We start from the raw sequence: 14,588 nt of genomic DNA on the forward strand, positions 1-14,588 counted from the left end.
TCTTCAAATGTGCTTTTCAATTTAACCTCGAGTAAGATGGGAGAAAAAACCCTTTTAACTGTCTTTTAAAGCTTACTGTTGATCTGGGATAAAATGAAATTGTAAAACTTAAAACAAGCTTAAAGTTCTTGGGTTCTTGGCTTCATTTATTTAATTGAATTCTTAATGGAAAAACTGCCATGTGTGTTTTGATAACCTTAGCTCTGACCTCTCTTCCCCCAGCCCTGTTGTGAGATAAACTCTTTAAGAAATCTCTGCTAATAGCTTAATCTAGATAGTCTACGAGAAGCTGAGTTACTAACACCTTTTTAATATGGAGTAAGCAAATGTTGGATTTTTTTAAATACATGTTTTTAAGTGTGTGCTTAATTTTAAAGATGTCTTTGAAAAAGCTACAAGGTTCTCATACCACTTACGAAATCTTACTAAACATACAGTGTGTCATATATATAAAACATGAATTCAGGCCCTACAGTGACAAAAATAAATGTGTGCAGCTTTCCATATGGAAAAAGTTATTTAGATCAGTCAGCTGCATGGTCTGAAGTGTAGATACTAGAATTCCCAAAATTTACACAACTGAAAGAGCTAGCTGTTGCTATCAATTTGTTAGGAACCTTATATAATTGTTTTTCTTGAAGGAAGTAGTACCTCGTACTGAGCTATTTCATTGACTTTTTTTTAACATATATCATAGTTTTTTAATAGTTATATAATTGCAAATTCTACACAATAAAAACTTTGAAACCAGTTCTCCCCATGCTAGTTTTGCAGTTACTTTGACAAACCTAATTATTTTCATCTGAGAGTAAGCCATGTTTTTTTAATCTACTCAGATATGAAAAAATGCTATCTCCACTGAGTGTGTTTTAATAATAGTGTGTAATGTGTAAAGCTGCTTATTCTGTATTCTGATCATTAAAAATACTGATTACATGACAGTATGCTAGAAAAATCTTGTTGAAGCTGGTGATGATCAATAGCTTAAAGAAGATATAACAAGCATTTGTAAAAGATACAGATGAAATATAAATCTGAAGATAGTGTTCTAGTGTAAAATCAAACATCTTTAAATCCTGATCTTTTTTGCCCCTAGAATTCCAAGTCTTACCCATTTTGATCAGATGTAAGGAGGATTGTGAGTGCTTAGAAACTCTCAATGTCCTCTGTATGAAATCTTGTGTACCTAGATTGTTTTAAATTGAAAAAATGGATGTCTTAAGAGTTCACTGTGTGAATGCTTTTGGTTGTTGAAGTCTCCAATATGACTGGTTATCTTAGATTATTGAAGTAATTATTATAAATTGATGGGTGGTCTTGAGAAAATGTTTTCAATTGATAGCTTCTAATAGGAGGAGGATATGTTACTAATACAACACAATCCCTATATGGATGCCAGGGTTTAAGAAGCCATTAACCTTTTCAGTTTCTTAATATGCTCTGTGCACGTTTTTATCATTCTTGTGTGTGATAAATGTGTAGCAAAGTCAGAGAACATATGGTCCCACAGCATGTGACTACTGGCACCTTAAGGTGCAAGTCTGTGACCGTATAAAGGTATATGAAGTGTAACTTTTTGCTAAGAAGGAAATATAATAGTTTCAGTACACAATCTGAGTTGTTAAAGTCCTTCGAATAATTAACTCAGAACATTTCAAACTACACGAGGTAAATGCTGTCGGCCGAGGAAGATCATAAAGAAATACAGGTCGCCCTGTAAAGGTACAGTGCTGTGCTTGGTACTGCATTACCGACAGAGAGCTTTTGAAAACAGTATCTAACAACGATCTTGAGCACCCTCTGCTGACCAAACGATACATGGCATGTCTTTAACTGACACAAGTCTCCTTTTTTAGCTTTCAGTCAAATTAGAGCAAAATACTGAAATAAGGTAGAGGCAGGTATCAATTAATTGGCTTCACTGTTATATGTAAAGACTGATTCTAAAAAGAGACATCATACTGGAGAATATTTAGAGACATTGGGACAGTTGAACAAACTGCAAAAGTGTTAATGAAAACCAGATTTATAGTCAACTGGATATTAAGAATAGGTCACCTTCAATTTCTCTCATTTTGATCTTTTGAAACATAATGTTTTACTACCGATAGAGTAAATTATTGGCCTTAGGAAAAATCAGGACCCAACTGAAAAAGAAGACACACTTAAGGTTATGAAATCTGTGGCCAGTATTTGTCAAAATGAGTCCCTTCAAGCAGTTGAGTTCACTATTTAAGTACAGTTGTGGATGTAGCTCACTGTTTTTATTGTAGTAGACTGAACTAGAGAGGATTAAGCACCTCCTAAAAACCTGGAAAGGACTTTCAAGTTTCACTTTGACTATCCAAACTCAGATGATGTTGAGTCTGGAAAAGGCAAGGATGATAAATAGAAATAAAGGAGGCAGAGACACTCTTTGAGTCTTCATTTTCTTTTAGCCATATCGATATTACTAGCTACAAAAGGGAATTTTGTTTCTGAAGTGATTAGTTTATTTCAAACATAGATATTATGCACTTAGGAATAGCTTGTTGAAGTAAAACCAGACAAGTCAGAAGGGTCATTTCAAACTGTAATAAATGTATTTAGCTTTTAAGAGCATTTAAACCTCTGGTTTTGAATATGCATCAAAACTTTAAAAAAAACATTATCTGCTTGCAGCTTATTCTTCTTCCTTTGGATGATAATGATGTATTTCTTCTTGAGTTTTAAAATATTTCTACTGTTTTAAATGCCAATCTGTTGGATATGGGCTGTTTCTGGTAATATAGATAAGTAATTGTAATTTGTTTCTTTGGTGATACAATGGATGCTAAATATCTAAAAATTTCTTGAAATCAGTGTAGAATAGATGTAATTCCATTCCATAAACCTGCAATAGTAACATAATGCCAGATATTTCAGTTTGGTCAAAGTGATGTTGGGTTGCATTAAAGCTAGCATGAAGGATGCGTGCCTTTTTTGCCAAAGGAAATGCATAAAATGTTACCGGAATCAAATGGACTCTTTTCTTATTATTTTTGCATAACTTAACTGGAGTGGACTAAATAACTGAAGTTTATTTCAGTTTTACTAAGTCAAGTAGAACCCCCCCACACCCCACCATGATTATTGCTCTAATTCTAAATTGAATAAAACCTGTCATAGGTTTTTAGTGCTTCAGAAAATGTTTTCAAGGTTTGTCATTGTTAAACCAGTGATTGGGATAAACCAGTGATTGGGATATTTGAAAATGTGAGAAAATACAGGGAGAGGTGACTTTTTTCACTAAGTTTTCACTTTATATCAGTGTGTTCTTTGCTTTTCCTACCTTTGAATCTACTGCTTCAAAGAATAAGATAGTGATTAAAAAGTGTAACGTGCTGTATGCAAGATTTGGTGGGTTTTAGGCTAATCAAGATAGGCTTGTAGAGAAACACATTTGTCAGACCATTACTTGAGTACAGTGAATTAAGGAAAGGTACTTCCTAAACTTGAATTCACATGCTTTACTTGTTTTGATTCATTGTTATATTAGCTTAATATGGTTACCTGAATTGCTGAGCTGTCAAGAATTTGAATCATAGGAATAACCTTAGAACTAAGAGACTTAACAAAGCAGCAACATTTACAGATTCCAAAGTTGCTGTACATGTTTTTAGTATCAAAGATTAAGGTAAGCAGATAATGATGCATCTCTTCATTTAGTTTTTAAACACAGATTAATAATCTATTATTCCCAGAGACTATAGGAAAGGTTTAACAGATTACTGAAACAAACCATAGGGATTCAGATATATGCAGCTAATGGTATGTACATAAAAAATAATTTTATAAATGATGAAATGCTATGAATCATTTTTTCTTGGACAAAGCTTGTTTTTGTTAGCCCAAAGAAGAAGGCTATATTATTTAAATTTTAATAATTTTAAATACTTACCTTAGTTTTTGCATAGATGTTACAACTAAGTTTAGACTAGAATTATTGAAAACATGAATAGTTGACTAGTATTCGAGGTTTAATAAAGTTAAGTTCAAAGCATGTATTAAGAACAGGAAAGAAAATTTTTATGTTTATGGTGCCAATTAAAGCCAAAGTCTATCTCAAACATACATACCATGAAATTCATTGTAGTCAATATGGTGTTTGTCAGTGCAGAACCAGACTGATTACTGAAATATAATTACTTTCGTGGAGGAATTTGGTTGTGGGAGAAGTATCTCCTAAGATAGTGCCTTAATACTTCAACAGCATTAGAGTGCTGTAGAAAGGCTATTTATGAGCAATTATTTCTAATGCACTTTAAACTGTAATTGAATAAAAAATTCCTGCACTCGACTATTTTGAGAAATCTTTACCATTGTGCAAAATTTAATTATCAAATTTTGCATTTCAGTATTCTAGCGTTACAAAATTTTCTCATTTTCCAAGTAATATATTTTTTCTAATGTTAGAAGGATTGTTCTATTACTACAATAATAGCTTCAGAGGATAACCTTTCCCAGAAGTTAAGCATCTAGAGCAGCAATAGCAATATTACTGTTCATGTTCTACTTCAGTAGTCAGAAAGGTCTTTTGGTTGCCTTCAACTTTTGCTAATTAATTTTTTTCTATATACCTTGTGGTCCAAAATGTGAAATTTAGACCTTTAAGCATTCTCTCATTCAAAAATAAAGTATTTAAAAACTTGTAGGATTTTTTTGGTGCAAGTAGACAATGCCATACTTTTTATTGGTGGTATATGCCATTATTTTACTGAGAATCATTAGCTATTTAAAACTTTGTGCATAAATTAAAGAGGAGCTAAATGGATTTGCAGTTGTTGCCATTAGTAGCATTTTAGATTATACAGGCAATTATTGTGTTCATTATCGTAGAGCAGCCCCTTTGCAAAACTATTGTGGTTGTCTTAGACATTATGTACAAATTTTCCCCTAGAGATTAAAATTTCCAGTGGTGTGTTTAATTTTGTTAACATAGTTGTTTCAAATAGAACAAATATTATGACAAGTAGAAGAAAATCTGCTTTTCTAATATGGGAAATAGCAATAAATGTGGAAAATTACTCCAATTCTTAACTCATCTATTATATTGTCATAATTATTCTGGTTATGATTATTTTCAAAAGGAAGGAAATTGCTTTAAGTTGATATGTTTTACTAATGCTTTGATAAAATCAGTGTAGTTAAAATGAAGTGTACCCACTTTTCCAATATTCAGATGAATTTTAGAGAATGTCACTGAATTTCTACATGAAATGTATCAGGATAATTCAACAGTGTTTCATTAGATTGAGTGCAGAAGTTGTTTAAGTGGAAAGGCACAGAATTAAACTAATTAAGTATATTTCACTACATTATAGTAACTAATTTTTGAGAAATGGAGAATGCATTTCTATTAAAACTTTCTTTCTTTGTGTGCCTTCTTAAGTAGGGTTTTGCAATTGCCTTCACTTGCTAGTAAATGAAAATATTAACCTTGACTATGGCCAATAGTATGATCTGTATGAAAAAGGATGACATTATTAGTAACAAATCAAATGCTCTTGAGCAAGAGATTTATTGTGTGAAAAATTTTCATCATCAACTTTTTTTATTCTCTTAATATCTCTCCAAATGCATTTTTGTTGGATTCCAAACTTAAGTTCACATCTGTCTTCATCAATTAGAAAGGTGTTAATGCTTTGAATTAGCTGCGTATCAGTGTGCAGTGGACTAAATTTAATGTTTCTGTCCAAAAAGTGGCATTCTTTCCAAAGAAGCTCTTTATTCATTTCTGTTCTGGGGTGGGGTTTTCACTGGGGGCGGAGGGGGGAGCTGAGGGGAGAGATAGGCTTTCACTACCATGATGCAGGAAAAAAAAGTGTGAGGTAGTGGTTATGCATATTGCAAGACAGTGATTCTTTATTTTATTACAAAAAAAGACCAACTCTAGAAGGCCAGATTAAATCATTCCTTTCACTTTTTAATGGGATTTGGATGAATAGAGTAAAATATGCACTTTGCATTCATTGATAGCATCTTTAGGTTGAGGTAATTGAGTCTTTTTTCCCTGACTGAATGAATAATGACTTCATCTGATCCTCAGCGAGGCCTGAAACTTAGGCTGCCTTTGTCAACGCAAAAAGATCTGGGCTTTGAAACATGCTCTACTTCCCTGGCTTAATTTTTCTTCATTTTAATCCAAAAACCTATTTTTCTCAATAATTCAAGCATAAACTATGTAGTAGTTGAAGCAGCGGAAATTGCAAGATATTTGTTCTCGTTGTGCTGCTTTTTAAATGCAGCTGATAAATCAGCCGCTGTGGTCTTCAGCTGCCTGGTTCTCTAGGGAAGGGACAGCCCATGTTTAAGCAAGATTGTTGGAATTTTTAAGAACTATATTTAAAGTGGTTCTTTTGCAGACTGTTTGTTATCTAAGGAAGTGTTATGTTTTACTGGTCTTACTGGCAAGACCTGGAGATAAAAGGGGCATCTGTGACGGGGCCTAGGAAACTCTTCCTGACATAATTTTCCCACATATTTTACTGACTACAAGAACATCCCAAAAAGTGGAGTATAAATACTTAGCTTACAGCATACATTATTGAAATGGTGAGAGTCTTAGTTACATAGCTTAAAAATATTTTTTCATGAGAAAAAGTGGATGAAAGATAGCCTCTCAATGTTTTTGCTAAAATGTTTCTAAATCAAATACCTTTTTACTCATGACAAGTTGAAGCTCTGTTTTACTAGTTTGATTTGAAAATGGATATTCCACTTGATTGTTGTTTTTTGTTGTTATATGGAATAACTGAAAGCTTCATACAATTAAAAATTATTTCTGTGAAATTAGTTCAGATTTACAGACCGGTATGGAAGTATAGTTACAAGTTACAGTACACTAGTTATATGAATGAGAAGGTAGCTCTGTCACATTTGCCCGTTGATTCATGAATCGAACAGGATTTTGATCTTCTAGCAGTAAAGGAGCAGTAGCTACCCTGCAAATATAATACACAGTGCCAGTATTTTTGCTGCATGCATGACAGAAAAAAATTATTCCTGCTCATTTGTTCATCTTTAACTGTCTTTTCTCCTTGCCCTCCTGTGTTCCTATCCTGGATCAGGAGATGGGGGAGGGACATGTCAGATGTAAAGGCATTTAAAAGGCCTGCCTGGGACAATTCACACTGGTTCTGGGAATCGTTATTGTCTTGTAAACAGGGTACATCTATTGCATGCAAGCATAGGAGCAATAATCAATTCAGTTATCAAAATGCAGTTAATTGTTAAGAGTGCATGGATTTTTAATAGGTAGGAATAAAGCCAATAAAACCGCTAATTATTTGCATCGCAAAAATGCCAATTTAAGAAGAGCTCACGGCTAACTTGCTTTATACTTCTTCCTCTAGGTTGGCTTGCTGGACCTGGAGTTGAATCAACTGACCAAAGCCCTGTTTTTGGCTTTAGTTGCACTATCGGTTGTTATGGTAACCTTGCAAGGATTTGTAGGCCCATGGTATCGCAACCTTTTCCGGTTCCTCCTCCTGTTTTCCTATATCATCCCCATCAGGTATGTATAAGAATGAAAGAAAAACAAATGTCTAATTTCACTGAATGTGACTTTCTTGAAATTTATACTTGCTTCTCATTGCAAAGGAAATTGATCTTATCAGGAAGCTGAAGGAGAAGGTGCCAACAAATCTGCTGATTCTTGAAGGATCACTGTACAGAAAACAATACTGTTGTATTTTTTTTTGTATAATGTTCATCTTGCTGGAGTAATCAGGATATCTAATCCTTTACTAGCATAAATGTATTAATAAGGATACAATCTTTGTATATTTGAGAACGTGGTCTTAGGAAACATGTATTTGAGTGAATTGTTAGGAGTATTTTGGAATTCTATTTTTAATGCTTTAAATACTGAAAATGTTCAATTTCTCTGGTTAAAATACAGACTTTTTACTACAACAATGATTAATTTAAATGGAATGGCTGAATAATGTAGGTGCACTTTTACAATGAGAGGACTTTTAACATGTGTAACCAAGTAGAGACTTGCCCTGAATTAATTAATTCATTAAGCATGAGTACTGTATATTCAAATTGCAGATAAACTGGAACAGGAAATAATATCCATGTGTGTAATCAAGTCTTCTGTGGACACAGAAGTGAGAACAGTGACTCTGAAATGAATTTTTTTTACCTTGAATGGGTATTGCCTTTGCAAAATGGAAATACTCTCTCCTGTTAAAATATCCAATGTTTAGATTAAGGTGATTGTTAATTTTAGATGCCCTCTGGAACTCTTCGGTTTGAGGCATGTCATTCACTGAGCCCAGTGGCTAGCCACAGAGGTAGCAGCAACTAAACTGTAGATAGGTTTAAGACCTATCCCCTCAGGTTTGCACACAATATTTAAATCCATGTTGTGTAAGAAAAAAAAAAAACCAAACCAGGAGGATTTCATTAGGCATTTTAATCTAAGCTTACGTAATTTACACATTACTGTGTTCACATTTTTTAAGTACATGTCTGTGTGAAGGAAACTCTATCATATTTGACCGATTTGATACTCGGGAAGTATCTATCTTAAGGTTTTATAACTTAAAGGACCTGTATTTTTATACTCCTTTTGTGTTGCAAGAGCAACTGATTCTCTTGGGAAGTTGAAGGAGAAGGTTCCAGCAAATCTGCTAGGGAGTTGAGGAGATCTCATTGTAGAAAGTGGTCATCTTAGAACAGTTTCCACTTCCTTTAACTGGCTCTTGTTTTTTATTTGCACATTCATGTTTCAATTTTATGGTATCTTAAACTGTCATTGTCATAACTCCCTTACTGCTTGTATGATGCTGCTGTTCAGGTCATGTCATCATTTCCCTCGTGTGCACATAGTTATTGAGTATTAAGCAACTTGTCCATATGAAGAGGCAAAAAATGTTGCATGCAAGGGATAAGTAAAGCCTACATATTGCTGAAAGATGCACTTAATCATCAAAGACATGTAGGGGAAGGAAAAAATGAGCTAAGAGTATAAAGGATCACTTGTCGCTCGCTGTGTTCTTCCACAATAAACATACTAACTTTAAAATGGTTAAAAGACAGATATATCTTTGTTACTGGATGCAAGAGGATTAAGAGCATACAGGTAGCATAAGTAAATTTGACTCTTATATTGACAGTTCGACATATGCCACTGGAAAACATGTTGATTGAGCAGCTCATTTTCAACTTCAGAGTTGTTTAGTGGGCTTGTGGAATAGTTCTTGTCAAAAAATAATTTCTAGGATACACTTAAACCCATTTTTCAATTGCTTGTGGGAGATACTATACAAAGCAGAAGTATTAGAGAATGTGATTGGTTTAGTTCTGAGATGGAACATATAGGTACTCTATGGAAGATCAGACAGGAATCTATCAGAGAACGCTTTTCTCTCTAGAGGTTCATCTATTTCTATACCAAGTTTTCTTCAGTTCAGATCATTCATATATATGGTCACTTCCCACACTGTTAGCAAAATAAGTAACTCTAGTCATGCCAGTGTTCAGACATAACTACACTTCTCTTCCTCTCTTCTGGATGTTAATCATGGAAATTACATACTTTTAGGCTGTATTTGGAGTGTAAATTCTTGGAGATGAACATTACAAGACTAATGACACTGAAGCACCTGGTGTTGTGTCCTCTCATTGTTTTAAAAATAGCTATATGGGGGAAATAATGAACTTTTCACAGGTAAAGGAAATGAACGTGGGAGATTAGGATTGAGTGGTAGAGGCAAAGCATATCTGAACTCATGCATGCATTAAATGTGTTGATTGATGGTTTTAGAGAATTCAGGAAGTTTATAAACATGGAGCTTTTTTGCAGTTCTGTTTGGCTTTTGTTTTGCAGGACAAGGGAAATTCCAGGTATGCAATAAAAATAATTTTCCATGGCCAGACATGTTAGGTGAAGATCATCAGGGAGAGATAACCAACTGTTAGCAGAGTTTAACTGATCTCTGTGCAGCCTCTCCTATAATTAATAGGAAGAGGAACTCCTTTTTTTTTTTTTTTTCCTCTGGGGAGCAGCTAGTTCCTCATGATTCAGCTGCATCCTAAATACTTCTCTAGATCAGTGTTGCTTCACTGTGTGAGGGGTGTTACTGTGGGGCATGTAAGACTTCGGAAGTATAAACCTAAAGCAACTGAAAAAAAAACCCAAAACAGAATTAAAAAAAAAAAAAAAAACAAAACCAAAAAACATCACCACAACCAAACCAAAAATACCCCAACCACCAACACCCACACTACCGTGCCCCCCCGCCAAAAGCCCAGCCTACAACATTGCATGCATTCTGTAGTGTACAAGGAATCAAGCAAAATGGAGAAAAAGTAATAGTAAACAAACATTGAAAGCTTAGCCCAGCTTTTAATTGGTTGTGTTAGAACCAGTATGCATAAAATGTTTTGAACAGCCCTACACCTTGACAAACATTTGCCCCTCAAAAATGACTCTTCTGTAACTGACATTTCTTTTTCCCCTCTGAAGAGGCATAGCCCAGGGAGCCTCCGTAGGCACTCTGCCTCCCTACAAAGTTAATCTATTTGAATTTCTTAAAATTTATTGGGAAAGGAGGATAGAAAGCAAGTCCTTGACAGACTGTGCAGATCTAAATCTCTCTAGGATTATGCTCACCCATTCTCTGAGTTTTTTCATGTTCTTCTGTATTCTTAGCCTTTTTTCTGCTTGGCTCTAGCCAGTTTGGGGTGCATTAATGCCTATCCATAGGTTCCTCCAATGTCACTGAGACCATTTCATTACTTGTTTTAAATAAAATCATTAATTGAAATACATTGTCCATTAGTTTACAAGATCTTGTCTATATCACCTAGTGCAGTTATCACTTAGCAGGCAGGGGGAGAGCTTTTTCTCTTCAGATATGTCCATGCTGCTGCTTTTTGTGATACCAGCATGGAAGTTCTTAGGCCTGAGATGTTTGAGGTTTTTTGTTTGTTTTAAAGAGTAAAGTCCTTTTGTTGAACAACTTGTATTTTTTCTGGATTGTCTATTTTCTGAATGATAAAAGGCAGAGGACAAAAACAGTCATGCTAATGAGAAGTCAGCAGCTCAAATGGGGGAAGATGAGGTTAAAGCTTTGTCATCGTTATGCTGTCTTATCCTGGTTACCCAGTTTAACTCTATCACTGTGATTATAGATACATTCTTTTTAATTTTATATCTCTTTAAAATCAGGCTTAATTTTTATCAGGAGATTTTAATTTCCCTTTTGTGTAGAACTGAAGACATTTACTGTACACATTTAAAATTTTGATAGAAATCATGTAAGTCTGGAGGAGTTTCTCCTTCAATTTTTTGCAACTACTAATTTGATCAGTTGTTTTAATTTTAACTTTTTTGAAAAAGCTGCCAGAGAGACAGTTACCAATACTTGTATTTTTAAGTACAGGAGAACAAAAGAGACTTCAATCAACATGAGATGCAAGATACCCACTCTAAACTACTGAGCTGAAAAACCCAGTGTGTATATGGGTGCAGGAAGCATTATTGGGCTGTTAGAGAGCCTTGCCACAAAGCAATTATGTCCTTTTCCATGGCATTTAGTTGTAGCATCTCTTCATCAGATCACTTTTGAGCTGCTGTAGTAATTGGTTCAGAACTGACAGCCAATGCCAAAGAAAAGGCTAGCCTCAGTGATGGTAGTGCAGCACTGTGGGGGTTTAGTCCCTGCCCGGGTCTGAGACCACGAGGCCGCTGCCCCTCCCCCACAAAGGGAGTGAAATGCAAAGCCCTGGGGCTGAGATAAGGAAAGGTTTAATACAACAGAGCAACAGCAACACAACAAACAACAACAATAACAGTAACAATAATAATAATGAACAGAGCAAAATATCTACAATACAGCAGTGAGAAGCGTGATGGCATAACACACGTGTTAACCGACCCGTCTCGCTTCAGCGCCAGGATGTGACATGGTATCTGAATAAGCCAGCTAGAGCTTCCCCCCCCACTGCTGGGGAAACTTAACCCTATCCTGGCTAAACCAGGACAACCACCAAACTGGATCCCCTCCACCACCAAGTCATGGGACTTTGTTTATTCATTGTCCAGTCTTCTTGAACACCTTGAAGACAAAGTGAGTTGCACTTTGACTTGAGTCCTTTTGTTTGTTTTTTGTTTTTCCTCAAAAAAATGTAGCCAGGAAAGTTTTTCAAGATAATTTAGGCTTAGCCAAGCAGTGTTTGTTGAAATTACTGCCTCATGTATACAGACATGTGAATCCTGTAGCTGTACATGCTTCCACTAAGCTGTTAAGAAATGTAAAGGATTTATAATAAAAGGATAAGGTATTGACTGGGGATCTGGTAAAAATGTGTATCATCTAGGCTCTATATTTAGTAGCAGTTCAAAGCTGGATTGACAGGGACTTAATCAGCCATCTTTTTAGGAGGATCCTTTAGTTTTGTTGTACACTGAAGCTGAAATGTCTTCTGTCCTTTCCTTCAGACACCCTAAGGCTCCTGGGTACTGAGCCATTCTGCCAAAATAAGCTGTCCCAAACATCTGGAAGGAACTGCCTTGCACTTAAGTAGTAAAGTTTTGGGGCACTACCTGGCTCCTGACTTCTTTTTTCTGGGCCTTTAAGAGGAGCATCTAAAGAAAATCCTTCAAGTTACGTCAGTTTATGACCGTTTCCAGTGGGCAGTGAGGAAAACACTGCTAGGAAGTCTTGTACATGAAATTCATAAATATTTAATCAAATCCCAGATCATACAAATAGGTGTATCTGTGTATTGCCAAGATCCAGGGAACTCACACCTATGCAGGACTGTAGTGGCTATCTAACAGCAGCAAGCAGCTATGCTGCTTTCAGTCATATTGTAGTTTGTGCTGTCTGTGTTGGAGCTCTAATCTGTATAACATATACATGTGAGAGTATCAGTATATGCAGTCTCACATATACAGGCAGAATATATATTAGAGATGTGATGCAAAGCTTTCAGTGTGAAAAAGCTAAAGAGTTACTCTTAAAGTAGTTCAAGCAGTCCTTATAAATGCTTTTATACCATACCATGATATATAATGCAATCTACATAGAGACTGAAAAATACATGAAGCTTCTTTTACTTTTTACAAACTAATTTTGACTTCTTCATGCAGCAGGGGCTATGGTATGTGTGTCTCATGCTAAGAGTAAGTCTTACCCTGCCCAGTATGGTGCTGTACTACTGCCTGAGCTAGCTTTGTGCTTTTCTTACAATGTCTGATATTCATGCTACATAAAGAAAGCACAATCAGGTTTTTTTTTTTTTTTAAAAAAAAGACATTTTTTAACTGATCTACTGCAGTAGACATTTTTCCTTTTTAATCTTGTGACATTGCCTATTTGCTCCTAGTTGGTTTTCTGTTTTTAATCTAATAGTATTATGGTAAGTAATGCCAAATTTGTCTGGAATACACTAAAAATATTCATGTTCTAAAAATTATTTGTATTAGACATGTAATGTCAATATTGTTGCTATTGTATAAGAGGCTTAAGGAAAGAAGGCATCTGACCTGATAAATATGAAAATAATAAAAAAACATTTTAAATAGGAAGCATTTATTGTTATTCTGAGCTGTATATGCTATGTCTCTTGTGCCAAGGCACTTGTTTGACATGCATTCTATTTGTATTTTGCACTCTACTATGTTTTCAGCCTGTAAGAAATTCATAGATTAATTTTCTCATTAATTATTTGCCAGTTTTCCTCCTGAGGTTTTAAGTTCTACCTATGTTACAACATCTAATTATCTGTACCTAGGTTGCATGTGGCCCTTGAAAAACTACATGTGCCACCGTTGCTATAGCAATCCAATGTTGATACGCATTTTTTTGCCACACATTTAAGCATAAATGTGTAGGATTGCATTCTCTTTTAAAGTTACATTCATTGCCTCGGTTTTATGTAAAGTGCTGGGTGTACCTTCTTTCATTTCCTTTTATATGCTTGTATAATAGACAAAATTTAGAAAAATTACTTCAAGAGAACTAGTGAGACCAATTATTAAATGAGAACACAGATCTGAGGCTCTTCTTGGGAGTATCAGATAGATAGCAGAAAACTAATTAAAATGTATACAGTGGGCTAAACACAAAAGGAATATTATATTCAGATTTCCTTTCCAAATAAAATATGGGAGAAGGGGAATTAGAGGAAATCAAAGGAATGACCTGTGGGTTGATTTTTATTTATTTAGATCTTGATAGAATATTGTGTTTAAAAGAAGTAACTTCTGTTTTGTTCTATTTTTATTTGTTTAGTGCCAGTTAATAGAAGTTGTCTGGCTCCAAAAATCACTTTCTGTGAAGATTTAACTTTCCAGGCATGCTGAAATAAAACGTGGTTGTTTTTTGGCCAGTAATTTTAAATTATTACATATCAGTTTCTAGATTCTAAATAATGTGTCTATCTGTGTATGGTTTATGGCTGTTTCAAGCAAGTAGGGATATGGGAAGGTTAGGGGCTATAGCCACAGGGGACTGGGTACAGTTTTGGGTACTAATGTGACATGATCTTCAGTATTTTATTTAGAAGTCCTGAAAATAAAAAGGCTACATTACAATTATTTAATTATT

The 14,588-nt window shown here is 34.9% G+C and overlaps 1 protein-coding gene across 3 annotated transcripts in view; it reads left to right on the top strand.

The window, feature by feature from the left end:
• ATP9B (ATPase phospholipid transporting 9B (putative)) overlaps positions 1–14,588 on the top strand; it is a 172,249-nt gene that overhangs the window by 108,958 nt on the left and 48,703 nt on the right. For all 3 annotated transcript variants that reach the window (XM_074829700.1, XM_074829710.1, XM_074829720.1), the window contains one exon: positions 7,374–7,534. In XM_074829700.1, the coding sequence (XP_074685801.1) occupies positions 7,374–7,534 (161 nt within the window). The remainder of the gene's footprint in view (positions 1–7,373; positions 7,535–14,588) is intronic.

Source organism: Strix aluco, chromosome 1, assembly GCF_031877795.1.
Source record: "Strix aluco isolate bStrAlu1 chromosome 1, bStrAlu1.hap1, whole genome shotgun sequence".
Classification (NCBI taxonomy): Eukaryota; Metazoa; Chordata; class Aves; order Strigiformes; family Strigidae; genus Strix; species Strix aluco.